Source organism: Helicoverpa zea, chromosome 29 (assembly GCF_022581195.2).
Source record: "Helicoverpa zea isolate HzStark_Cry1AcR chromosome 29, ilHelZeax1.1, whole genome shotgun sequence".
NCBI lineage: Eukaryota > Metazoa > Arthropoda > Insecta > Lepidoptera > Noctuidae > Helicoverpa > Helicoverpa zea.
Window position 1 is genome coordinate 1,388,311 of NC_061480.1, and position 27,483 is coordinate 1,415,793.

The following is a 27,483-nucleotide window of genomic DNA, read 5'->3' on the forward strand; positions in this document are numbered from 1 at the left end:
ATGAGTGGCGACACGTTATATGCAGCTCCTAGGAAGCACAACGTGGCTAAAATGCGTTGTCACGACTATTTGTATGGTGAGTTCGTTTATTTCTCATCAAATAGCTGATTCCCAAGTTTTCACCTATTTCCCGGGAGAACCACTTTCTCCCATGTGAAAAAAGACTGGTCTAGTAATTCTAGGAACCTGTGTTCTTTCTCAGACTACCTACCCATCATCATCATCTACCGAGCCTTTTCCCAACCATATTGATTGTTGGGATCGGCTTTGAGACTCGCCGGATGCAGCTAGACTCCTACCCGTGTACCCAATTTTATATAAATCGGTTCTATAGTTTTGTCGTGACGTACCGACATACTTGCGCATTGATTTTCAAAAACATTTAATTCATAAATGTATAAAAAGAGTAGCTTTTCCCTCCCTTTACCTTCTTTCTTCGATAAATTTACTATATGGGCAGGTAACGCAGAAAGAATTTTTCAATCTGGACCAGTAGTTTCTGAATTCCAACGAGCAAACGAAGTCTTAGCATTTCTTCATTAGTATAAATAAGTACCTAATGAGTAGATGATAATGATGATAACAATATTTCTAGATTCGGCGTTCATAGTATCAGGCGCTCGCGACTACGCGCGCACCGCTTTCAGAGCAGCCATGGCGTCCGCCCAAGTTGTAAGTATTTACAGGAATCTATAAAATAAATAAGTATCCTATGTCCTTCCTAAGGTTGGATCCTGCATGCTTAGCATCGAAATTGGATCAGACATCTTGTCGTGAAAATGTAATTGACAGAAAGATGGATTGAATAAATCGATAATTTTCAAAGATAGCTAATTGGATTAATTTGCACCACATAGGTACTTAAAAGTAACTTTGCTACCGCCTCGTGGTAATCGCTGCCACTCGCCTAGGTATCTGGTCTCTAAGGAGATCAGCCAGCTGCGAAAAACATATTATAGTGCACGCACATTTGCTTGGACACAGGTGCACTCACTATTCCTTCACTCTCGTAGCCCGATGGGACGACAATCCGACACCACCGGGGAGAGATCAGGCGCAGGACCGACATTAACGTGCTCTCTGATGCACGGGTGTATCAATCACCAATTTCCAGGTTTTAGGTTAAAGTTTTCTAAAAGCTGTAATTTGCAGTTACGTAATAATTTCATATGTTTTCAGGTGTTACAGCCAGTTTATGACTGTATGTTCTCGGAGATCAGCCTACGGCCCAGAATGCAAGTCGGTAAGAATTATATTTAATAGCTTCAACCTACGGGTTTACCTCTGTCGTGAGGGGAGTACTTTTAGCATCCAGATAGACTATTCTATTAATGTTAAGTTAGTAGGTTAATGAAAGTGAAAGAGTAGCAAATAATAACTAGCTTCCGCTCTCGGTTCCTCTCGCTTCCCGAGGGGATTCCTTACTACTTTTTCTTAAATAATTCGCCTTATGTTATTCCCCTGTATTAAAACCAAGTTTCTTTAAAATCCAGTAAGCCGTTTGTCTGTGAAGACGTAAGAAACCTACCTCCACGATCTAAATATTTACCTTTCATAGTATACAGCGTGTAACTGTGAGTCATTCATTATGTATTTTAAGTACTATGTACCTAAGTCATCAAAATTGTAGGTATGTACCTAATTAATACTAAACATACCTATAACATTTTGTTCCGCAGTGTACCATCCCAACTGCCGTCTTCCAAACCACGTGGACCGGTCCTACGAAGGGTACCTAAACCGGGTCGAGGAAGCCAAGAACGTACCAACTCCTGAGTTCAGCGGCAAAGATTCTTATAAATATACTGCGGCGTAAGTATTTTTCATAAAAATCGGTTATTTGCGATTCTACATTACTCTCACATTCTATAAAACGGCTAAAATCTTTTGCTGTATGAGAGCTGTACGTGTGTATATCTACGGCCCAAGTTTAGCGACAGCATAAACGTCAGTTTTCTTAAAACAATTGAATTTTCAAGTAAAATATTCATCATCATCATCCTCCTACCCTTATACAACTCTATTTGGTCGGCGCACATGCTTTCTCCTTCCATACTCTTCTATCTGCCGTCATCTCACAAGTAACATTCTTTCTAGCCATATCTACTTTCGCACAATCCATCCATCGCTTCTTTGGTCGTCAATTCAAAGTTAACATTTCTCAGGGGCCCGATTCTCCTAAGTTAATTTGTCAAAATCGAATAGAAATCGAATCGCAATATGATCGCAATAGCAGTTTTAACCATACCGGGCATTCTGGTACTAATAACAGACCAATGCAATCGTATTCGAATGACATTTGATCGGTGTGCGATTGGTCTGTTATTTTGGTGATTTTGGTCTATACGGTAGTTTGCTCTACAATCATATTGCAATCGTAAATCATTTTCATACAAAATGATTCATTTTGAATGACAGAAATGGATAAAAACGTTTATTTCAAAGAAAAAATAGAGGAATACCACATACGCTTCAATCGTAATCGAGTCGGGATTGGATCTCAGTCGAACCGAGTCGAACGTGAATCGTACGTTGCTTAAGTAAAATTAGGAGAATCGGGCCCCTGATCTACGAACGTTTATGTTGTCGCTGAACTTGCCGAGTCAGCATAAATAATCCTGACATGACATTTTATTTAAAAAAAGCAGTTTAAAATAAAGGGGGCAAAATATTATGTATAATACGATGGCCTAATCATTTTATCCATTATTTTTACATATGCTATGCAACAGTAATTTATTTTTTACATATGACCTTATGACCTGTGCCTGCTCAAACAGAGTATAGTTTCCGTCCGACATTATTTATTTCAGGCCGAAGAAAGTGATGTCCTTACCGTCGACCACTCCTGACTTCCGTCCGAACACGCCAATCTGTCTTCCTCAGGGGCCCACCAAGCCTCGACATAGAGGCACACAAAGCATGTTCAGGTAACTGCTTTAAGTATTACAGCGTTAAAGACCCTTACGTATATGGTCTAGGCCATTGGTTTGCAATGAGTACGTAAAATAGTATAGAGGCTATGCGATCTTTTTTAACCGACATAATACTTATATCCTTAAAAACAAACACTAAGAACCTATTTAGTATGAAAAAAATATTTAACGATCTGCAAATTTGAACAATCACAGTTGGAGTTCGGTTCTATGAAAGAATTGCTAAGTGATTCTCCAACTGCGATTTGGGATCGGCTTCCAATCTACACGCGTGCAGCTGAGTACCAGTGTTTTACATGGACTGGTTACCTGTCCTCCTCAACCCAGTTACCCGGGCAATTCAAAATCCCCTGAGATAAGACTGGTTGTCAGTTGTCATACTTTCTGGCTTTCTGACAAGCCGTAACTACTTCCAAAAATGTGTACCTACATGACAACCAGGACCCACTATTTTTAAACGGTTTTATTTTTAGCTAACCCTGTTTGTTTTATTCTTGGGTCAAATTTAGTAATTCAAATTTAAGTACCTTCCTGTTGTCAGATTGATCTGAAATTTGGTACACACCTTTAATTCCGATGACAATACAATATAGTAATATCAATAACATTGTAAATCCAAGATGGCCGCCGGTACAAAATGGCGGATTACATATTTTTTCAACAACCCCCTCAATATGGGTATCAAATGAAAGGGTTACACAAGTAGAATACTGTCAGCAACCCCAGCGGGGCCCAACAGGGCCAAGGCCTGCCAGGGCTGCGGGATTGTTCGAAAGAGTTACCGTGGTCCTGGTACATAAAAGGCCTACGACGAAACACAACGGTTTTTAGTAAGTAAGAGTCTGGCACTCTCTCACCGCTGCTGACCCATATATAGAATGAGGAATATTCGGTAGGCATTTTCATTAAATACTAAAAACTAGAAAATAAAAAATCGGTAAAAAAACTAAAATAAAAACGTGGGGCCCATTAACTATTGCTGTAGTAATTTCTTCTAGAGGTATAATAGGTGTGGATTGCATCGACTTACTATAATCGTAACTGGCGATTTTGACAATCAATAATCAGCCGTAGCGGCTTCTCCAGCGAACGCCGAGCTCATGATCTACCAAAGTATAAAGATATGCTTTGCCATAGGTAGGATTTCTGAGGGGCCTCACGTTTTTATTTTAGTCTAATATGACCGGGACCACCTACGTAGGTTTATAGGTAAGTAACAGTTTTTTTTTTAATTTTCTAGTTTTCAGTGCACATAAGATAAACCGTTTAACTTAAAAGTTTTTTTTTTTACCGATTTTTTATTTTACGTGCCTTCTGTAAAAGTAAAGTTGTGTAAAGTATCTCCTGATCTTGGTAACAAATATCCTTTGCAATGATGATGACAATGTTTCAGAGAGTCATCAGCTCAGACTGTACCGTGGCAGCCTGATGGAAAAGCTGCTGAAAATTGCGAGGAAACTCCTGAAGTGTTGTTCCTTGATAAATTAGAATGGGGTGCGTATATATGCCTTTCTCGTTTCATAGTGAGATGCCTGGCCCAAGTTCTTAGACAACACAAACGTCAGCCTTCTTCAAAGCAATCTCTCTCTTACCTGCTATGCATCTCACATGGTGATGGGATTTAGCTTTCCTAATTTTTTTCTCCACTTCGCTCTATCTATGACATCGCTCTCGGACACCTGACACTCCTTAAACAAATATTTACTTGAAAAAGGAAATACGTAGAAAACAGTATTTCTTTAAACAAAAACGGACGTTTATGTTGTCAGTTTCAAATTCTTAAATTTTTGTAGCTAGCTATTTGACTTTTAAGTTGTAAGTTTAATTTATTTTATTTTAATGTTGAATTTATTACTGGTATGTTCACAGGTCCCGGCAGTCCATACCGCGTGGGAGACTTACCAGCCGATTTCTATACCACAGCCATTATCAACAAGTAAGAATTCTTCTTCTATCTTCCAATTTTATCACCCAGTAGATACCATGAGGTGGCGAGACGACCTGGGGATACCTTGGCCCAGCATTGGGACAGTGACGTTCCTCGTCCCCAAAACACCCGCATTTTGGCACCCTAGTTTCTTAGGGATGCCATCTTCGCTGGTCAATTTGTTCAAGTAATAGGTATGGGTAAGGTGTGTACTAGTCAACATGATTACATTTTTACTTGCTTTTTTATATTATACCTACAAATATATGTATATCATTTTGAATAATATTTTTAATGTTTTTTAGGGTTCCGTACCTCGAAAGGAAAAAACGGAACCCTTATAGGATCACTTTGTTGTCCGTCTGTCTGTCTGTCTGTCTGTCAAGACCCTTTATCTTAAGAACGCGTGGACGTATCAAGCTGAAATTCACATGAAATACTCGGGTCTATTGTCCCTTTAGGCTGTGAAAATATCAAGCTTCTAAGCCAAGCCAATCAAAAGATACAACCGATTATGTCGATATTTTCAACAAATTCTCGACACTCGCAAAGGAATCAAAACCTACAGGGTACTTCCCGTAAACTCAGAATCTTGAAATTTGGCATGAAGCATTGTTATATAATGCAAATATAGGAAAAATTGCGAAAATCTCATTTTTTTGTTATATAATATAATAAAAATATTTTAATAAAATGAAACTTACTACCTTATTTCTCACGAACGAATAAAGGTACCAGATTGAAATTTATACCAAATACCTAGGTTTATTGTCCCTTTAGGCAGTGAAAAAACCAAACTTCTAAGTTAAGTCCAAAAGATACAGCAGTTATACCGACACCTAAGACGAATTTCCGTCACACGCTAGGGAATCAAAACCTACAAGGTACTTCCCGTGAACTCAGAATCTTGAAATTCGGCACGAAGCAACGTTATATAGTACAGATAAAGGAAAAATTGCGAAAATGATAAATTTGAAGTTACATAAAATATTAAAATATTATTTTTGCTTACATGACATAAAATATTTTTTTAATAATTATAAACTTACTACCTACCCTTTTCACATGAACGCGTAGAGATATTAAAGTTTTGAATAAAAAGTGAAATTAATATCAAACACTTCTTAAATATCCTCCCTCCTAGCCCTAAACTGTGAAAATTTTTAAATCATTCAAAGGTCATTGGGCGGATACGAACGAAATATAGCACAGTATAATGATAAAGGCTCTGATTTACTATGGCATTAGTCGCATCAATGTAAACCATGGGAATCTAGAGAAAATCAGGTGTAAACATCAAATATTTTCCTCATTTCAATGGGGAATTTAAACGACCAAGTTTGACGGATTTGAGAAATCATTTCTTTGTAGTGAAAGAGTATACTCGCCGTTTATTTCCATTGTCATCAGGTCAGGATCTGATGATGGAAATCCTGAGAAATCGAGGGCAACTATCAGAAATTGTAGGCATGCATAGGATTAAAACTTGATTCTCAGATGTATGTCTGGTGATACTATCAAACAGTGAAGGTTTAGAGCTTATCTGATGATGGAGACGTGAGAAAGTCGAGAGAACTCGGTATGTTTTAGTTACGTCGTGTTTGGGCTCATATTATTCGTATTGACGAGAACTTTTCACAAAAGTTAAAAATAAAAACTTTTTACAAAAAAAAAAAACAACTTCTAAAACAACAAGAAAACTATTAATATGCATCGGTCTAGATCTCGGTGGTTAAATAAATATAGATGCATCCTCTAGACACCGACTTCTAGACCGATGCACCTAACATCTTTTTAATTTCTTTCTTGCTTTTGTTTTCTTGTTGCTTTTTTATATGTTTGAAGTTGGATTTGTTTGTAAAATGCTACAAAATAAAATAATGCCGACTTTATAAAAAAAAGAAAGGAACAGAATTACACTTTTGTCAAGGCTCTAGAAACGTAAAGCCAGCAGCCCCGAATCCTACTCTCTAGAAGTCGTTGTTACAATTCGACAGCTACAAGTCGTCAGGCGGTTTCGAAAAAAACCTGAAACTGGGGCTCTTTAGGTGATTAACCCCTCAAAAATAAAAGATCCCATTCCTGCAATGGCTGCTTTAACACGTTCGCGTGAGCAGTCTCATTTTTAAATGTTGGTACTGTGGCGCATCTTTTTCCCATACAAAATTAAACCAAGTCTTAAGACGTCCCGCCGTTATACGTAGTCTTATAATCTGTTTTATGTGGCGCAACGTTATTTCACGTCCAACGTCTATAAACGTTGTCGCCACCACATAGGTCTGACATGGTCGGTCAAAATAAATATGACAATCTAGAGGCCATCGTACGACGTTGCGCCTTTTCATACTTATATCAATACCACGTTGTAAGACGTTGCTCACGCGAACGTGTTAACCCAAGTTAGTAGTGAATTCTCATCACCTAAAATAAAATAAGCTCCAACACCAGGTTACGTTATAAATTGTAAAGGAGTTCCCATAACTATATCTGATCTTAGCTGTCGATCCCACAATGGCAGTCAAACCTATCTTTGTGGAAAGTCTTCGCCAATACGAATAAAATAAGCCCAAACACGTGGTAGTTGCAACATACCGTTCGGGAGTTCCCTTGACTCTCTGTAGTCTCCATAATCAAATCAGCTCCAAACCTTCACTGTTTACCAGTACGCTCAAAAATACACTCACATGTCTGGTTATGACTCGATGCGTGCCTACAATATTCAAGAGTTGCCCTCGATTTCTCAGGGTTTCCAGATCCTCATTAGATCCTGGTCATCCGGATTGGCACCTTCCTTCTTTATGAAATGTCTTTAACAATAAAAACTAGCATTGCAACCTGTACAATCCTCTGAAACTGCTTGTCTTTTATATTTTTCAAACGATCCTGGACATTCGTCTCCATGGAATTTTAATAAAATATTTATATTCAAAGAAACGTCATACCATTCTCCACGATTTAAAACTACTTTGATTCATGTCCGCCACTTTTTACAAAGCGGGTCAGATATGCCCAATGACCTTTAAGACATAATTAGTTATTTTCAATCAGATTTCTGAATGATGACTATAAAATGTTGTATATAAATAACTTCAATAAAATAACTTTTACAAGGTACTGGCCTACTATTTTAGTTATATTATAAAATAAAAAATATTAACTATTTTGACTCTCACGAAATTACCATAACTATGATTGTTCTAAACTGAACGGTTGGCGCGAAACTCACTTTTTATCTATACAGCATTTGTACGGAACCCTCGGTGCGCGATTCCGACTCGCACTTGGCCGGTTTATTATACGGTTCTTCAAACCATACAGACAGAATTGTGTTGCTGGGGAGTTTGTTGCGCCACTTCTTCTTCCCAGCAAAAACACATACGAAGTGGTGAAGGGCGGGCGTTTTGGGGGCTGTCTTTTGTATATTTGACGTTCAAAAAGTGCTGATTTTCAGCCTACTTTGAATATATGACTATTGATTTTTATTTCATTTGTTCTCCGAGTTTGTTTAATTTTACACTGCAGCCAACATTGATCTAATTTCTAACTGTCATCCACGGTTCCTTTCACTCAGGATGCGTCACGCGCGTACATGGATGGAGCTGGTGGAGAGCGGCAAGTTCCCTCGCTGGATGAAGAAGCGAGATGCCATCATCAATGATGTCGTCATGAAGGACTGGATGTTCAGGGAGGCGGTGAGTTTCTGTAGGACTTGGAGGCGAGGGACCATGGCAGGAGGAGCTGGTGGAGAGCGGCAAGTTCCCTCGCTGAATGAAGAAGAAAGTCGTCATGAAGGACTGGATGTTCAGGGAGGCGGTGAGTTTCTGCAGGACTTGAAGGTATCGTGGCAGGATGGAGCTGGTGGAGAGCGGCAAGTTCCCACGCTGGATGAAGAAGAGAGATGCCATCATCCACGATGTCGTCATGAAGGACTGGATGTTCAGAGAGGCGGTGAGTTTCTGTAGGACTTGGAGGTATCATGGCAGGATGGAGCTGGTGGAGAGCGGCAAGTTCCCTCGCTGAATGAAGAAGAGAGATGCCATCATCAACGATGTCGTCATGAAGGACTGGATGTTCAGGGAGGCGGTGAGTGTCTGTGGGACTTGGTATCATGGCAGGGTGGAGCTGGAGGAGAGCGGCAAGTTCCCTCGCTGGATGAAGAAGCGAGATGCCATCATCAACGATGTCGTCATGAAGGACTGGATGTTCAGGGAGGCGGTGAGTGTCTGTAGGACTTGGTATCTTTCCTCTTCGTTTACTCATCTAGAAGGTGGTGCCGTGGTGGCCTAGTTGGTAAAGGACCAACATTTTAAGTATGAGTGCGCGGGTTCAATTCCAGGTTAGGCAAGTACTAATGCAACTTTTCTAAGTTTGTATGTACTTTCTAAGTATTTCTTAGACACCAATGACTGTGTTTCGGATGGCACGTTACACAGTAGGTGCCGATTGTCATTGAACATCGTTGGCAGTAGTTACGGGCAATCGGAAGCCAGTAAGCCTGATACCAGTCTAACTAAGGGATATTGGGTTGCCCGGGTAACTGGGTTGAGGAGGTCAGATAGGGCAGTCGCTCCTTGAAAAGCACAGGTACTCAGCTGTATCCGGTTAGACTGGAAGCCGATCCCAACATAGTTGGGATAAGGCTCGGAGGATGATGAGGATGATGATGCGTCACGCTCGCACGTGGATGGAGCTAGTGAAGAGCGGCAAGTTCCCTCGCTGGATGAAGAAGAGAGTCGCCATGAAGGACTGGATGTTCAGGGAGGCGGTGAGTTTCTGTAGGACTTGGAGGTATCATGGCAGGGTGGAGCTGGTGGAGAGCGGCAAGTTCCCTCGCTCCATCATCAACGATGTCGTCATGAAGGACTGGATGTTCAGGGAGGCGGTGAGTTTTGTAGCTGGGCCGGTTTCCTTATCACATAAAAAAAGTTCTAGAATATAAAAAAAATATTAGTTTCTTCTGAAGAAAATTTTATGAAAAAAAATGGTAAAGAGGTGAAGAAACAGTTATAACTTTGCAATCTTAAAGTTAGCCATTTTTACGAAGGAAGGAAAGATAAAAGGAGATAGCATGAGGCAGGTCTAAGGTCTAGGTTCAATTCGTTAAGATATACGAGACGTTGGGGTTCATTGAAAATTTTGGTTTAAAAAAATGTTCCAAAGAAGGCGTATGAAATCACAAGAAATCTCCGTTATTTTGTTCTCCATACTGTAGAAAGACACACTGTAGAGTCTTAGTAATAGTTCCCGTTTTACCCTTAGCGTACATAACCCTTTAAAGTCCATAACACCAATATTCTATCCTCATTCAGGAGATAGACGAGCTCCAAGACATCAGACTGGAACTGCTGCACCGCCTGCAGGCTGAGCAGCGAGAGAAGCAAGCCAACAGGACCAGCACGAAGCTCGCCAAGCTGTGGGCGCTCAAGAAGCACGAGATGGAGAGGAAGGTCAGCCATATACGGAAGACCAGGGATCGAGGTAGGAGAGGCCGCTCCCCATAGTCTATCTGTTTTTTGTTAGAGATAGGAATGTCATAATCCTGTCCTATTTTGCACTGAAAAAGAGGAGGTAGTAAGTCTGCTATATACGGAAGACCAGGTGCCAAGGTAAGATGGGTGTTCAATTAGGGAACCGAGGTAAGATGAGAGTTGAATTAGGTTGGGTCCCAATATTCCATCTATCTGTGCATTTACTTACTGTAGATAGGAATGTCAAATTATTTGAGCTGATGAAATAGGAGATGGAGAGGAAACTCAGCTATATACGGAAGACCAGGGATCGAGGTAGGTGGAGAGGCCACTCCACTCCCAAACTCTATCTGTCGTATTGATAGCTAGAGATAGGAGAGTCATAATTCTGCCATATTTTGCGCTGAAGAAGAGAAGGTTGAAAGTCTGCTATATACGGAAGACCAGGGACCGAGGCAAGTATGGTAGAAATGGAATTAAGGAGTTATAAAGCCCTTGTCGTTCCACCCTCTTCTCAAAGAGAGTCAGCAAACCCACCACCAACAGGGCTAAGGCCTGTCTGAGTTGCGGGATTGTTCGCACGAGTTACCGCGGCGCTGGTACATAAAGGGCTCCAGAAGGAACATGGTGGGTTTCAATCAGTAAGAGTCTGACACCCAGGTCATTTGATGATTTCCCAACCAACTCTCTGGTTTACTGTCTTTTACTACTTGGTACTTTCCTATGTTTTCTTTTAAACTATTCGTTATGTAATTTCTTAGGCGATTATCACACTGCCCCGCATGATGCAGCGTAGCGCGTGGATGCGTTTTTTTCCGTTGCTTGTAAATATCTCCGTTTGTATGGAAAACACGCATAGTCCAACACACTGAAAATGCATCCACGCGCGTTCATGCGGATCACGCGCATTCACGCGGAGAAACATGCACCCCCGCGCGTAGGTGCGGGGCGAAACGCAAGGTATGGCACACTGAATCCCGCAGTGCCGCGCGTGATTTTGAATAGGCGTGACGTGTATATTTGAAAATAGAAGCCGCCGTGCGTGAATCTACTAAACGCACCTACGCGCGTGAGTGCGCGAAAAACCCGCACGATGATGCAGATCTGCACCAGGAACGCGCGTAGTTGCGTCGAAACGCAAGATGCAGTGTGATGCGGGGCAGTGTGAAGATCACCTTACCTAATATCACTTATGTACTTCCTTTTATACTGACTGACTATCTTCAACTTATAAACCAACCCTTTTGTAAAGAAGTGTTTCGTTTTTCAGAGCTACGCAAACTAGTAGCCCTCCACGAAGGAGGGGGTCGAGCAGGCCTCGTGGCTCGCATGCAAACAGCACGAGGCGCGGGCTGCATGACCTCGCAGTCGAGAGACCCCACGTCGGACCTGCACGCGCCGCTCGCGAGGCACGGCTACCAGGCGCGCAGAAGACACGCGGAGATACAATACGATCCGACGCTGTTGTGTGAGTACAGTTAGTCTGATGTGTTCTGCTGCTGAGTACCTGGTAGTCGAGAGACCCCACGTCAGCTAATGCTACGGCAAACTCAAACTCAAAAACGTTTATTCAAATTAGGCTGATAAATCAGCACTTTTCGAACGTCAAAAACAAAAGACAGCCCCCAAAACGCCCGCCCTTCACCACTTCCTACGTGTGAGCAACACATGTCTGTCTGTTAGGTTTGAAGAACCAGAATTTATACAAAACAAGTCAAATAAAAATATCATTATCACATGATAGCCATTATATGTATAAAATTAAAAAAATAGAAAACAAACAAACTTAACACAAGTAGGCTAGCACACAGATTTACACCTATAAAAACTAAGTACTCAATCATTACTTACCTCAGTTTATTTCGAAGTCAATATTAAACTGCTTTTTAACGAATTAAACTATTATATTCCTTCTGCATTCCATCATACTAAAAAAATATAAAAAAAACACAATTCTAAAATAAGTAATTTTCCGTTCCAATCCATTTCCAAATGTACCAAAGATATCATCATCCTCCGAGCCTTTTTAAATGGTTTTATTTCCAACTATGTTGGGGTCGGCTTCTAGTGTAACCGGATGTAGCTGAGTACCAGTACTTTAAAGAAATCAATAATTTATTAATTATATGCTCTCCATCATCAATCAGCTCTAGAAGACCACAAGGCGCTTGCAGAGCCACCACCCTGGCTGGAGACTTGCGGCAAAGACCTGAAGAAGACTTGCTCCGGCCACCAGCTGACGCGAGACCCTAACGTGCTCTGTGAACGGCAGACCAAGTGGAGTGAGCAGTTCTTGGAGAACCTTCATAATGATCTGAAGAGTAAGTGGCTTTTGTACATAGATATAGGATAGCCAAAAATGAAATAGGATTTCTTTCTCAGGAAAATAGAGTATAAAACATAAGTAAACGAAGTCTTAGTCTTATAAACACGAAAGTTTGTGTGTACGGATGGATGCATGAAGTGTTTTGTGTGGATCCAAAGACAGTTGAATTCTCATACCAATTTCAACACTTCCTCCTAAAAGACACACCCTTTTCTCCCCTCTCAGAGGCCCGTCTAGGAGCCGCAAAGATGACAGCAGGTCCTCTCCACGTGCTGAAATCCCGCAAAGAACACGTGGTGGCCAGGCCGAAGACTCCTGAAGTGGAATCCTTGGATGACCTCGAGGAGTCCGCTCACCAAGCCGCTTTGATACTCCAGAGGATCATTAAAGGACGCGCTGTGCAGAACTTGGTAAATTCTCATCATCATTAGACCTTTTATATTGTACTACTGTATGGTGCAGGCCTTTTCTCATAGTAGTAGAGAAGGAATAAGTGGTATTCACCACGTGTGCGAGAGGTGGATTGACGATTTTAGACTTTACAGTTCAGGTTTCCTCAAGATGTTTTCCCTCACCTTGACTCAGTCTTTTGACATCGATTGGGAAAAGCTTAATTTGCCTGACCTGGAATGGAACCCGGACACTGTTGCTTGAGAGGCTGGTGCACTGACCACTAGGCTATCACGACTTATCATCATATATTTGTCAGTTAGTTAGTTAGCCATTTTTCATCCGTTGGACATCACTGACTTGGCAAAGATCTTGAGGAAACCCGTTAAATCTGTGTAAATTATTAACGTTTAACTAAAATTAAAAATACGCCTCCAATATTTTTACCCACTAGCTAGAATCACTATATTTTTAACTCTGTCATCACGCCTATTACATGGTATTCCACCTTTCCCAGATGTACGAAGGTCGTACCAGAGCTGCAGAGCTGACAGAGGAACTGAAGACCACACATGGTCTCCAGAAGGAAGACAGAGTGAGGATCTCCAGCGAAGAGTCTAAGGCCAGAGAGTTTAATGCCAGGAGGACCGAGACTGAACTTAAAGTTAGTGTTCTCAATCTTAAAGTTGGGTATTTAAAAAAAAAATATTCTTCTTCCTCCTGCCCTGTTCCCAATTTTATTTGGGGTCGGTGCAATATGTTATCCTCTTCCATTTTCCCCTGTCACTCGTCATATTGACACTCACTCCCTTCTTATTCATGTCATCTTTCAGGCAATCCATCCATTTTTTCTTAGGTCTTCCTCTTCCTCTTAAAAAAAATATTCAAAGGGTTACATTTTCCTTTTAATACGTATGACAAAATATTATGTTCATCACTTAAAAGTTGACATGAATCGAACCCAGGATTCTATGGACGGCTGACCGGCATGGTAATTCTTGCACCAACAAGATCGTCAATTCCACCTTATCCTATTACACTAAAACCCATTCGAATCAATTCTATTATATTACATACCATTCTTCTCCTTTCCTCTCTATTCTGCTTCATTTCATTATGCTCTATCTATTCTATTCTATTCTACACCACCCTATTCCAGCCTACTCTATTAGGTACATTCTCCTCCATTCCATTATACAGCATTCCATTGTCCTCTACACCATTCTCCTCTACACCATTGTCCTCTACACCATTCTACTCTATACCATTCTCCTCTACACCATTCAATTCGTCTCCCTACCATTCTACTCTACTCTACTCCACTGTACCTCTCTCCCAGGAAGACACAATATCAGCGCTAGTAGACGAGCTGTGTGGTGGTGCCGTGTCTGCAGCTCTGGACTTTTTGGAGAAGGAGCTGCGAAGGCTGAAGGAGGAGAGGAGGCAGCATGCCTTCCTGCTCATCGCTTGTGAGTATAGCTTTGTTAATGGCATTCGCGGTATGCAGAGTGTGTCGTACCTAACTAATCACATTAAATTAAACACGTTAATATACTGCTAAACATATGTCGAATAGCACAAAGAAAAAATAAAATACGTAAAAATAAAAAATGCATTTTTAGATGTAAAAATAAGGGCCAGTCATTACAAACAACTGTAATTCTCCATTGAAAACTGACAGCTGTTAACTGATCAAAACATTCGATACTCCTAACTTTATCTCTGCTTTACACATGATGTTGTAAATTATAAAAACGAAAAATGACTCCTCTGGCTAAACCACTGAATGGATTAGGTTATTTTTTTTACAATTCGCCATCGAATATCATAAAGTATATGTGATAGGATTTAATGTGATTAGGTACGACACACCCGATATGTAGTTAAATTATGCTACTTACAGTTGGCCTTGTGTTTAGTTAGATGTAGCAAAAGAATATTATCTAGACGAGCCTAGACTTTTCTAGGCTTCGAGGATAATCCCATACAGATGAGTACCAAAAGTGACCAGTTTTACTAAGAGGTATTGGGCTCTCTGGGTAACTGGGTTGATGATGATGTTAATATTTGTCACCAGTACGTGAGAAGACTATGCGTGAGGCAGCCGAGGCCGGCAGGAGACAGAAAGAGGAGCACCGCCGAAGGGAACACGACGAGATGTTCAGACAGGTATAGTTCTCAATAATCATATTATATCATACAATGTTTAAGGTTCTTCTAACCTACAGACAGACATGTGTTGCTGGGGAGTTTGTTGCGCCACTTGTTCCCAGCAAAAACATATAGGAAGTGGTGAAGGGTGGGCGTTTTTGGGGGCTGTCTATTGTAAATTCCTGACGTTCAAAAAGTGCTGTCTTGCAGCCAAGTTTGAATAAATGATTTTTGATTTTGATCTTTATGTCGTTTCGAAACTAAATTTCTCACATAAGTTCGCAACATGTGATCATTCTCCTCTCGCGCTCCGTAATCAGATGATACAGTGATAGAAATGGTTTTTAAGCAGCTATGATAAAAAGCATGGGGAGAACTGATGTCCTCCTATCCGATTATCGGCTACGGCTGCTGTTCTCATGTTAGGAGATCAGCCAGCTGCGCAGGACTTATAGTGCACGAGCATTTGCGCAAGACACAGGTACACCTTATACCATCACTCTCATAGCGCGATGGGACGGCAATCCGACACGACCGGAGAGAGATCACAAGCAGGACCGACATTTACGTGCTCTCCGATGCACGGGTGTACCTATCAATCACCAACTTCCAGGCTCCGGGCTGCTTTGGGTAAGTTTCAAAACCCACAAAGCGATTTCGGCCTGTCCCGGGTATTGAACCCGAGACCTCGTGCTCCGCAGCCGCGCTTGCGACAGCTAGACCAACGAGGCACTTCAAATAAAGCTGGTCTCATATAAGGAGATCAGCCAGCTTTGCCCGTTTTTGCATATAATATGCAAATGTATATAATCCGACAGCTCATTATAACTCATTTGCATTTTCCAGATCTTAGGCGTCACCCAAGGCACGGTAGACGCGTACCTCCAAGAGATAATAAGCGAGGGAGTAGAACTAGCTGCCGAGGAAGACGCCGCCACGAGGGCGAAGGCCCAAGCCCACAAGTACCACGAGACCCTCATTGAGACCACCGACTTGTGAGTACACTAGTGTTACTCTTCTTCTTCCTCCTGCCCTGTTCCCAATTTTATTTGGGGTCGGCGCAATATGTCATCCTCTTCCATTTTCCCCTGTCACTCGTCATACTAACACTCCCTTCCTATTCATGTCATCTTTCAGGCAATCCATCCATCTTTTCTTAGATCTTCCTCTTCCTCTCCATCCATCTACATTCATACTTAGCACACGCTTTGTTGTATCATCCCTCCTCATTACCATGCCCATACCATGAATCTTCCCATACAGTAGTGTTGTTATAATAGTTATGATAAGCGAGGGAGTAGAACTAGCTGCCGTGGAAGACGCGGCCACGAGGGCGAAGGCCTAGGCCCACAAGTAGGCCCTCATTGAGACCACCGACTTGTGAGTACATAGGCCCTAGCTCCAGTCCTGGATTTATGAAAAGGCCATATAGGCCGCATCAGAGGTTCGGCAGATTTCAGCAGATAGAAGTTAAAAACGTCCACTCGCTAAAAAAAGGTCCCCTTGGCCGATTTACGATGAATGGAAAATTATTTTTTGTAAGGTTGTAGGTACATGGGGCGGCGGAAATTAAGTTGCCTACACTCATCTATACTAATATTATAAAGCTGAAGAGTTTGTTTGTTTGTTTGAACGCGTTAATCTCAGGAACTACTGGTCCGATTTGAAAATTTCTTTCAGTGTTAGATAGCCCATTTATCGAGGAAGGCTATAGGCTACTTTTTATCCCGGTACCTACAGGAAGTAGTTCCCACGAGATGCGGGTGAAACCGCTGGCAGAAGCTAGTTGAAAATATAAATCCGGCACTGCCTAGCTCTGTGATTCGGATGGCATGTTAAACTGTAGGTCCCGGCTAAATATACAAAGGCTGAAAATAATTATTCAATTGATTAAGTAACTATTATTATCCAAACTAATATTATAAATGCGAAAGTAACTGTGTCTGTCTGTCTGTCTTTTATTCACACCTAAACTACTGAACCGATTTGTGTGAAATTTGGCACTTGACAAACATAGTGTTGTGTGGTGAGCGTGTTTGTGGTCAAAGGTAGGTCACTACTACAGCATCAATTCAGTACTTTAAATGACGAACTGTTCCTATGCTCCGTAGATAGATGGCGTTGATCGCACAATGGTGTCATTACACGTGGTCGGTTCATGTCATTCATCGGAAAAAAGTAAACAAATAGTAAAAAAGTATGAAAAAAATAATATCAATAGGTATAATAAAACTTTTAGTACAAAGAAAATGCTCTAACGGAGTATAGATAAATAATCCGAGTTGTCACTATGCTCGACAGATGGCGTTGGGATCAAAATACATCGCGATATGGTTTCGTTGCCACGGAAACATGACTACAGCAAATGTTCAGGCCTTATGAACCATTGACATATAAGTATAGGGACAGGAAATGTCACGAAAAAAACGTGCACACCTACTGTCAGTCTGCAGTAGTAACTAAAATGGCTGCCGTTACTAGGGTTGTACCGCTACCGGATTCAACAAATATCGATATTGTATTCTAGTTAGAAGTATGTACGAGCAGGCCTCTGTCACTCGACGTACTTGCGCGCGATAAATGCCTACCGCTCGTTGGGTTACCGGTAACCCCACGCGGCTCAGGGCTTTCAATAGTCACACGCGCCGCGCGCGTTCCAATATTATTATTTTTATTTCGTGGCATGTTATGCTGTTCGTTTTTATTAGGTTTTTTAAGCTACCTAACAAACTGATGGAGTATTTTGAGTTGTGTTAGTTTATATGCGACTATTGTAAGATTTAGAAACATTTTATATTTATGAACTTATCTAGTAATTCAATTTTTTTTTAAATAAATTAATACTTATCTACTTTATGACTTTAACAACAGAGATCATTAGGTACTTATTTTACTTTAGATACCTACTTAGTTATATGAACTGTATTGTGATTTTGTGAGTTTTGTAGCTCAAAACATATCTCGAGTGTAAGTAGGTATAGTTCTGGTCTAACTTAATGACGACTCGGAACATTACGCGTGTCGCTACGCAGAAACCAATTTTAGGTATGTATCAACACTCGACGGAGTTGTACCATATGGGGTATGGCACTTGTGCTCGAAAAATAGTTGGAAACCGCCTTTGATTTTGACGAAAGCTTTACTTAAGTACTTACCTATGCTAACGTATTAGGTAATATTTAGTAATATGTACCCATACTCCATTTTAGTAGGCAATACAATAGTTAACTAAAGAAAAATATTCTTGATATTACTTTTTATTTAAAAACTCAGTTTTAAAAAAGGCTATCTTAAAATAAGCGTAACTTTGTTTTCCTACTTAAATATTAATAAATTGTAAGAAGCAACCCTAAGCACGGCCACGGCACGGTTGCGGTCACTGAACTGTGCGCTATCGCATTGAAATAACAATCAAGCGCTCGAGCTTTTAAGGTTCATTTTATAACGCAGCTAGGAATTTGTAGGTGCTTATAACAGTAGGTATGGACTTTTTTGTATGGAGTGATTTATCTGTTACGTAGTAACTATTATATAATCTGTGGTACGAGTCTTACTGGGTGCATAAAAATAACCGAGTATAAATAATCTCTTCGTCATAGAACTAACTATCACATTAACTTCACTGATACTAATAACCTCAACAACATCAACCAAATGGGAGGAGTCATTTCAGTAGGGTGATACCTTTGAAAAAAAAAAAACAGGCAAAGTAATTATTTATTATTTCAAATAGCCCTATGAAAGTTCTTTCACGACAGACTAGTTGCAGGGTGCCAAAGATTCGGTCCTATGAAGAAGAATCCGCAAGAAACGCCATAAGGAGATACTCTCTTAAAAAAAATACAATAATTTAAAATCGTTTTCAAGCTATTCATGAGAAAGTTATATAATGCAAATGGAGCTAATTATGTATTAATCGATTGTACAAAACAATTTTAGTGCTAAGAAAAAAATATTTATACAATTCGAAACCTATATTCGGTAACTAAGTTCTGAAGCAAATATTGCAACTTGCATTCCGATTTGCTCGTCTGTGCGGAAGCACTGCCGTGCCCGTGGTCGCCGTAGAAGCATCATGTGAAAATAAAAAGGCAAAACATATTATTTTCAATAAAATATGTCTTTAAAATCCTGAATTTTATAATACGCCTTTTTAATCAAAATGTTTTTAACTGATGTTTTGTTGAAAATAATACACAACTCTGAGGGCTCAGTGTCTTAGGGACAGTAAGTTCTGATGTTAAAATTTGTAAAAGCAGACTTATTAAGTGGATATTATATCGATACTATTATGACAACTGCACAGCACTATGCCAATATAACATGTTATTGTAAACAACATTTATTTCTAAATATAGGTTTTTATACAGAAATAAACCAAAATATAAGTACTTTCACCATCAATTCATGTTCCCGTAACATATTTTTTATAAAATGTGAATTATTTTATGTAGTTTCTAGCAAAAATAGGTTCCTAACCTGTGTAAAGACAATCCAGCTTGATTTTGGTGCTTCCTAGCACCACACTTCACAATACAACACATAGGCATATTCGTTGATTATTTCACTATTGAAATAGTAAAGTCTTAAAAGTAAACACGAGTGATATTCTATAGAATAGCAAAAATAAGTCACGAAGAGCACCTATTTGACAGCACAACTACCATGACATATATGGCCAGATATGGCACGCACCTACAAACAGGAGGATTTCAAAAGTAAATGTCACCATTTTACGCAATCACAAAAATATTGTTGTCCCTGTTTTCAAATACACTTATCTGCTTAGAAAGAGTGAGACAGAACTATGTTGCATAGTTTGTTTCATATTTATATAACTATAGATACGTCAATATCAAAACGGCGTCTCCTTATAATTCTAAGCTCGATGTTATGAACGCCGACAAACAATTGAAGTTTGTTATCTTTTTTGGCTAGGTTCAATAACGTCTAGTAGACGTTCAACCTTTATTGTGACATAAAAATAAAAATAATTTGAACGAAAAATCACTGGACAAAGCATTTTTGCATAATCCAATCGTATCTATGAATCTATGAATATAATAAAATGATAGGAAAGAAAGTCAAAACTGTACAATGAATATTTTTTTTTAATGATTACTTGGGGGGTGATCCATAATCGATTCTGAACCCAAATATGTAGTTTTTAGAATTTTTGTCTTTTTATCTGTCTGTCTGTATGTTTGTCCCGGATAAACTCAAAAAGTACTGCATGGATTTAAATCAAATTTTGCATGACTATTACCTGGGGGCCGGTTCAACACATAGGCTATATATTATCACGCTATCACCCACGGGGGTTGAGCAATGAACGATTAAATAAACGAAATTGGAAATTCTATATTGCCCACGCAGACGAAGTCGCGGACAACAGCTAGTGATTAAATATTTAATTGAATCTATAGTAGATGCTTGTATAATTTTATTTTTATCGTTCCGTTTAGAGTGTCATATCATTCAGACACGCAACATAGAACAACAATATTATACATCCTATTCTACAAGGTGTTGATTTGCATGTGTGCCATACGTCAGAAGGAGGACATAAAATACGTAAATAATCGATTGGAATTACAGTAGACGGGAAATAGCTAATATGCACTGCTTTTTTTTCATTGTAATGTCGTAGTATTTCAGAAGTAATCCAATTTTATGAATGAAATTTATGAATAATCGTTGCGTATGCTTTGTGTTTGCGTTTGTGTGAGGGCGCAGCACGGTTTTAAGGCCAGTAACACACGCGCCAAGTTTAAATACGGCTAGATGACATTGATGGAATTCCGAAAAAAAAGATTAAAAAAAAATGACGTACCGATTTTTTTGTTGATTTGGGTCGAGAATCATTAGCATAATTACGTCCTTGAATATGGCACGGATGCAAATCAACAGCTTGTATAAAACAGAGCGACAACGCGACATACGAGTGCTTCGCAATTTTCAGTAGTTTTGGTGTGAAAGCCGAACAGGCAGTTACTTTCGGATTGATTCAAAAGGAATTTCTTCTTTCGTGTCTTACAGTGACATGTCTTACAGTGAGACTACAGTTTGTCAGCCCAATATGCCGCCACAGCGAGAGCATGGCTGGATGCGCTCTTCTCTTTATCCTCTCCTTATCCTCCGATAAGAGCCTCCTTCGAGCAAGTTTCAGGGCACAGTGGTCATGCGATGAGGTGGGACATGGTCTGCACAGCAGCCCTGCACTCGCACTCAAGGTCCGCCCCATCCGCGAAACCCCACCTGGACCGATTATCGAAGGATGTTATTATCCATTAGAACAAAAAATCATGACAACATTGGTTTATTAACGATAACTTTTCTTAAAAACGAAGTCGGTATTTATAGTGTATATTTATGTGTTGCTGGGGAGTTTGTTGCGCCACTTCTTCTTCCCAGCAAAAACTCATAGGAAGTTGTGAAGGGTGGGTGTTTTGGGGGCTGTCTATTGTAAATTCCTGACGTTCAAAAAGTGCTGCCTTGCAGCCAAGTTTGAATAAATGATTTTTTATTTTGATTTTTGATACAATTTAACATCATACAAAGTCTAATCAAGTTGATAATCATTTAAAATCACCGTGGAAAAACTGAAATAACAGCAAGCGTGCTAGTTCGTTTCTTTCTCAACAGATGGCGTTGATCGAAAGCGCTCATTTCTGCATCGCGCTATGGTTTCGTTACCATGAAAATAAGACTACAGCAGTCTAAATTCTTATTAACACATAGGACAGCGTCGCACAAACGCTGTCCTAATCTGCCGCGCCTATATCGGCAATCCAACGACCTGCCCGTGGTAACGGGCAGCGATTGGACCCCGCGGGAAAGGGGCGTAGCCCCGTGGCCCGCCAGCCGCGCCCCCTTGCGGGGGCGCAGCGACAACCCGAGAGAGAGTAATATGTGGTTTATATTTAAAGCCATTGCTGGAATGCTGGCGCACATTAATTAAAGCCTTCGACTTTTTGGAAAGGTTAAACAACGTTAACTAGGCGTTTAACCTCTATTGTGACATAAAAAATCATTTTGAACAAACATCTGTCACTGGTCATCGTAAAAAAAAATGTGCTAGCCAACATGGTTAAATATTTAATTCGATCTATATCAAGGTACTTTTAAAATAATATTTTTGTAATTTCATTATAATATTCTGGAAAACAGGGCAGCAACGCGACATAGAAATGCTTAAATATTTACAACTTTCAGTACCTACCTACTTAGTTTTGAAAGCCGAACAGTCAGGTTACTTTCGGATTTATTTAAAGAGAATTAAGGACTATATTCATTAGAACAAAAAAGCATGACAACATCGGTTTAATAACGATAAGTTTCTTAACAATAAAATGGTAATTTGTAGGTACACAACTAACACCATACAAGTCCAGGCAAGTTGATAATCAGAATCAGAAACAACAGCCGTGCTAGTTCGTTTCTTGCTCAACAGATGGCGTTGATCGTGAGCGCTCATTTCTGCATCGCGCTATGGTTTCGCTACCAAGAAAATAAGACTACCTACAGCAGTCTAAATTCTAATAAAAACTTACATAAGTTATAACTTAAGACTTACATAAAATCAGTCCGTATAAGTCAGTATTTTTTGGTAAGGGTAAACAACGTCAACTGGACGTTTTACCTTTATTGTGACTTAAAAAATCAAAGTCTAATTAGAATCTTTCACATTTTTGCAAATTAATTTCAACTTATACGGAAATTTTCGACGCATCTGTTTGTTTCTTATTCATGTAAAAACTTCAGGTGGATTGTGATGAAACTTGGCAGTAACAGTAACAACGTTTTATATTCACAACAACATATAGGCACATCATCATCCTCCGAGCCTTTTCCCAATCATGTTGGGGTCGGCTTCCAGTCTAACCGGATTCAGCTGAGTACCAGAGCTTTACAAGAAGCGACTGCCTCTGACCCCCTCAACCCAGTTACCCGGGCAACCCAATAATTACCCCTTGGTTAGACTGGTGTCAGACTTACTGGCTTCTGACTACCCGTAACGACTGCCAAGGATGTTCAATGACAGCCGGGATCTACAGTTTAACGTGCCATCCGAAACACAGTCATTGGTGTCTAAGATATACTTAGAAAATACATACAAACTTAGAAAAGTAAATAAAACCACGCAATACAGAGGAAAATAAAGTTATCTTCTCTCTTTTCCCTCCTTATAGATCCACAGCTAGTACCAATGAGTTGGTAGCTGAATTAGTCCAGCAATTCCTCCTGCCTCACTCGACTAAGACGGCCACGAGGCACCGCATTACTATGATGCAGAACGCGAGGCTTGAGACCGCTAGAAGCACCATATTCGGCCTCATTGAGAGCGCCGAGAGGAAGAAGGGTAAGAATATATATTAGTATGTGTGTAAAATGAGGAAATGTTGCAAATTCAATTAGAAAGATGTTTTGATTGTCCCCACCTTGACTCTGAGTTAAAGTTAGTTAAATTGAAATAAGTTAAAATTTGATATAATCTTATCACTTAATCTTTTTTAATGTCTTTTTTAACTCCTCTAATTGAGAACCTCCTCCCATTTTGGGAAGTAAGTAAAAAAATACTTACAATTCAGATGTTTCTCCAGTTTTTTTTTTGAGAGAAATATTTAAATCGCAAGAAAATCAATAATCAACGTTTTAATATTTTGAGAAACATGTATAAGATCGTGCTTCATATCTTATTTTAAGAGATTGCTACGAATATTCCTAGACGCACTCTCGTATCCAATCCTAAGTATGTCCAGAGATTTATTGTAAAGGAGAAAGATTTTATTATTAGTTGACATTATTAGAGACAAAATCAAGTTTTTCAACATTTCCAAAGTTAATTTTGTCCTTATATCAAAGATAAATGCAACCTATGCGGCGAGCCTCTGGACCAGGACTGTCGCTGCCGCTTCTGTCCCATCAAGGTTGAACCCAAGGAGACCGAGCACAGACACGATCCTCGCTGGAAACGCGCTAGAAGTAAGTCTGTATATTACTTGATGGACCAGGACTGTCGCTGCCGCTTCTGTCCCATCAAGGTTGAACCCAAGGAGACCGAGCATCGACACGATCCTCGCTGGAAACGCGCTAGAAGTAAGTATATGTCGGGTGTTTCGTTCCTAATCACATTAAATCAAATACTTTAATATACTGGTTCATATAGTGTCGAATGGCACAAAAAAAAAAAAAAACTGAATTTTTCGAACAAAGTAAATAGAATAAAAATATGCGAGAATTAGAACACGAATTATGAGTCAGTCATTAGAAACAACGGAAAGGACAATGCCGGATTTTGTATGGACCCTGTCTCCACCCACCAACAGACTTGAAACTAGTGTCATCGCAAGCGCATCCTTCGATAGATCATGATTATCAAAACGATTTACTCCAAATGTATGGGGTTTTGGAAATACACGACATTTTAGTATCCTTAATAATCAATTAACTTCAAGTTTGTTAACCAATTACTCGGAGATGCGTGGACCGATTTTGATTATTTTTGTTTTAGTGCAAAGAACGTGCCTCAACGTTAGTCCGATATAATTTTCATCGGGATCTTTTTAGCAACTTTTGAGTTATCACCGGTTAGAATGATAATTAGTTTAATGATTTTGTATGGATCTTTACTAACTCCAACAGAGTACGACATCCTGAATTGCCTTTTCAAACCGATTATTTTAACCGATGATAACTCAAAAACTGCTTCAAAGATCTTGATGAAAATTAAATTAGACTAACTTTGAGATAGATTCTTTAAAATAAAAATAAAAACATCAAAATCGGTCCACCCAACACCGAGTAATTGGTTAACAAACTTGAAGTTAATTGATTATTAAGGATACTAAATTGTCTTATAGTTCCTAAACCCCATACTTTTGGAATGTGTCTCCATAATAAGAAATGATCTACTAAATGAGGCGCATCCAATGACACTACTTTCAAGTCTGTTGGTGGTCCCTTGAAAACTGACAGCTGTCAACCGGTCAAAACATTCGACACTCCTTACTTTATCTCTGCTTTACACATGATGTTGTAAATTATGAAAACGACAAATGACTCCTGTGGCTAAACCACTGAATGGATTAGGTTTATTTTTTTACAATTCGCCATAGAATATCTTAAAGCATATGTGAAAGGATTTAATGTGATGAGGTACCTACGACACACCCGATATGTAGTACCTACTTGATATCTACATAAATCAGTCAAAGTGTAAAATAAATTCAAAGTAACTGGTCAAAAATTAAAGTCAATGGCTCACAGTCAAAGTCAATGGCCAAAATGAAAGTCAAATGTATCGTCAAAGACCAAAAATTAAAGACTGCCTACGACTTTAAATCCAGTTGCCATTCAAGAAAATACATATTGCAATTTACCTTTTTTAAGTAACATTATTTAAATATCTTTTATATTTCACCTTCGTAAATATACCTACTACAGTCGAGTAGATATACTCATATTACTTTTTTCTAACTATTTTTCAGAGCGACCAGAGCCCCCGGTTAAGACGCCGTCCGAGAGGTACCCGATATCCCATGAGATGAGATGCATGCTACGAGACATGCTGGATGACGGTAAGTACACACAGTATATACATTCGACACCTTTTACTATTTAAAATCTATTCTAGAAAAAAAAAAACCTAAAACTAAAAAGCATCAAAAAATTCGTCCCCAATTAAAGCCAAAAAATAACAGGGAACCCATTTTCCACGGCTTTCATTTTAGGCTGACGGTCCGCGTCCGATAAATCGGTGCCTGACTTTTTGTAGGACAAAAATTGAACACACTGATAGTGATAACAATGGTGCAACGCAATCGTCCTACAAAAAATCTGTTAATTATTATTTATTTACCACAGTGATTCATGAATAAATCTGTTCTAATAGTATAAAGAGGAAAACTTTGTTTGTTTGTTTATCGATTAAAAAAAATCTTTCATCATTATAAAGCTATATTATCTGCGAGTAACATAGGCTATATTTTATCCCGGTACGGGCAGTAGCTCCCACGGGACGCGGGTGAAACCGTGGGAAAACGGCTAGTTAATGATAAATGTAGTTTAAGTGCTTTATAATTTCATTGGACCGTTTAGTTAAAATCTTAATTACTTAACAGTTGTGAAGAAATCACGTCATGACCGTGCTGAAGAGTTGGACACTAAACGCGAATTCCAAGGTCTTCTGGGAGACCGCATGGAGATCACTCTTGATGTCAAACATATTCTGGAGATCGGTGAGTATATGCGTAGCCTTTTCCTTAACTATGTAGGTCCACTTGCAGTAGGCTTGCAGTGTAAACAGATGCGGTTGAGTTCCAGTGTGCCAGAAGGAGTGACTTTGCCTATCTGGTCTCCTCAACCCAGTTACCGGGGCAAACCAATACTATTTGCTAAGATTGGTTAGAGTTTCAGGCTTGTGTCTACCCGTTACGACTGCCAATGTTGAAATGACAGCAGGGACGCACCAATTTAACGTGCCTTAAGAAACACGGAGGAACTGGTTTTGACGTATTCGTAGTTGGTCACCCATCGAGGCACTCATCGCACTAAGCCTTGCATCTCTTAGGCCCAGACTTAACCAAAACGGAGAGGAGAAAAGAAGGCTTTAAACAAATAATAGAATTTCGTAATTGAAACGTCTCGACTCCGATCACACTTGACCACGTCAGTATCCCTTCGCGAAGAAATTATAAAAGGTTTCCATTCCGCTCCGCATTGGTAAAGAATGGGCCTTAGTTAGTCATGACCCAGTTTACATTTAAGAGGTCATATTTTATGACTTTTGATAACGTAATAGGTACTCCTTTTTTATTTCGTCGGGGGTTTTTATAAAACAATTACATTTTAAATATGATTTTATCCAGCTTTCGACATAGCGACGACTAAACGTTTGAAGCCAATGAGAGAATCCAAGTATTTCCATACCATGAGGAAGATTTATCCTGACGTTTTGGATCGCCCCGCCTTTCCCATCCGATGCTACCTGCGAATGTTAGTTTATATCCTATCGTATTTAGCTCAGCCTTAACCAAGAGTTACATAAATAGAAGATAGAATATATAATCCTACTAATAATCTACTATCCTACTAATATTATAAATGTGAAAGTTTGTGAGAAAGTATGGATGTATGTTTGTTATTCTTTCACGCAAAAACAGCTGTACCGATTTCGTTGAAATTTGGTATGAAGACAGGTGATACCCTGGATTAACACATAGGCTACTTTTTATCAACACACCACGCGGGCGAAGCCGCGAGCGGAAGCTAGTAGAGAAATGT

General features: G+C 39.7%; 1 protein-coding gene across 1 annotated transcript in view; it reads left to right on the plus strand.

Moving 5' to 3' along the window:
* LOC124644135 (cilia- and flagella-associated protein 91-like) overlaps positions 1–27,483 on the plus strand; it is a 29,376-nt gene continuing 1,893 nt past the window's right edge. The window contains exons 1-20 of the mRNA XM_047183366.1: positions 1–76; positions 596–672; positions 1,180–1,243; positions 1,680–1,812; positions 2,814–2,930; positions 4,330–4,430; positions 4,806–4,872; positions 8,435–8,555; positions 10,173–10,341; positions 11,602–11,799; positions 12,479–12,652; positions 12,883–13,067; positions 13,565–13,711; positions 14,387–14,516; positions 15,125–15,216; positions 16,045–16,193; positions 23,391–23,560; positions 24,064–24,191; positions 25,691–25,778; positions 26,322–26,438. Of these exons, the coding sequence (XP_047039322.1) occupies positions 1–76; positions 596–672; positions 1,180–1,243; positions 1,680–1,812; positions 2,814–2,930; positions 4,330–4,430; positions 4,806–4,872; positions 8,435–8,555; positions 10,173–10,341; positions 11,602–11,799; positions 12,479–12,652; positions 12,883–13,067; positions 13,565–13,711; positions 14,387–14,516; positions 15,125–15,216; positions 16,045–16,193; positions 23,391–23,560; positions 24,064–24,191; positions 25,691–25,778; positions 26,322–26,438 (2,503 nt within the window). The remainder of the gene's footprint in view (positions 77–595; positions 673–1,179; positions 1,244–1,679; positions 1,813–2,813; positions 2,931–4,329; positions 4,431–4,805; positions 4,873–8,434; positions 8,556–10,172; positions 10,342–11,601; positions 11,800–12,478; positions 12,653–12,882; positions 13,068–13,564; positions 13,712–14,386; positions 14,517–15,124; positions 15,217–16,044; positions 16,194–23,390; positions 23,561–24,063; positions 24,192–25,690; positions 25,779–26,321; positions 26,439–27,483) is intronic.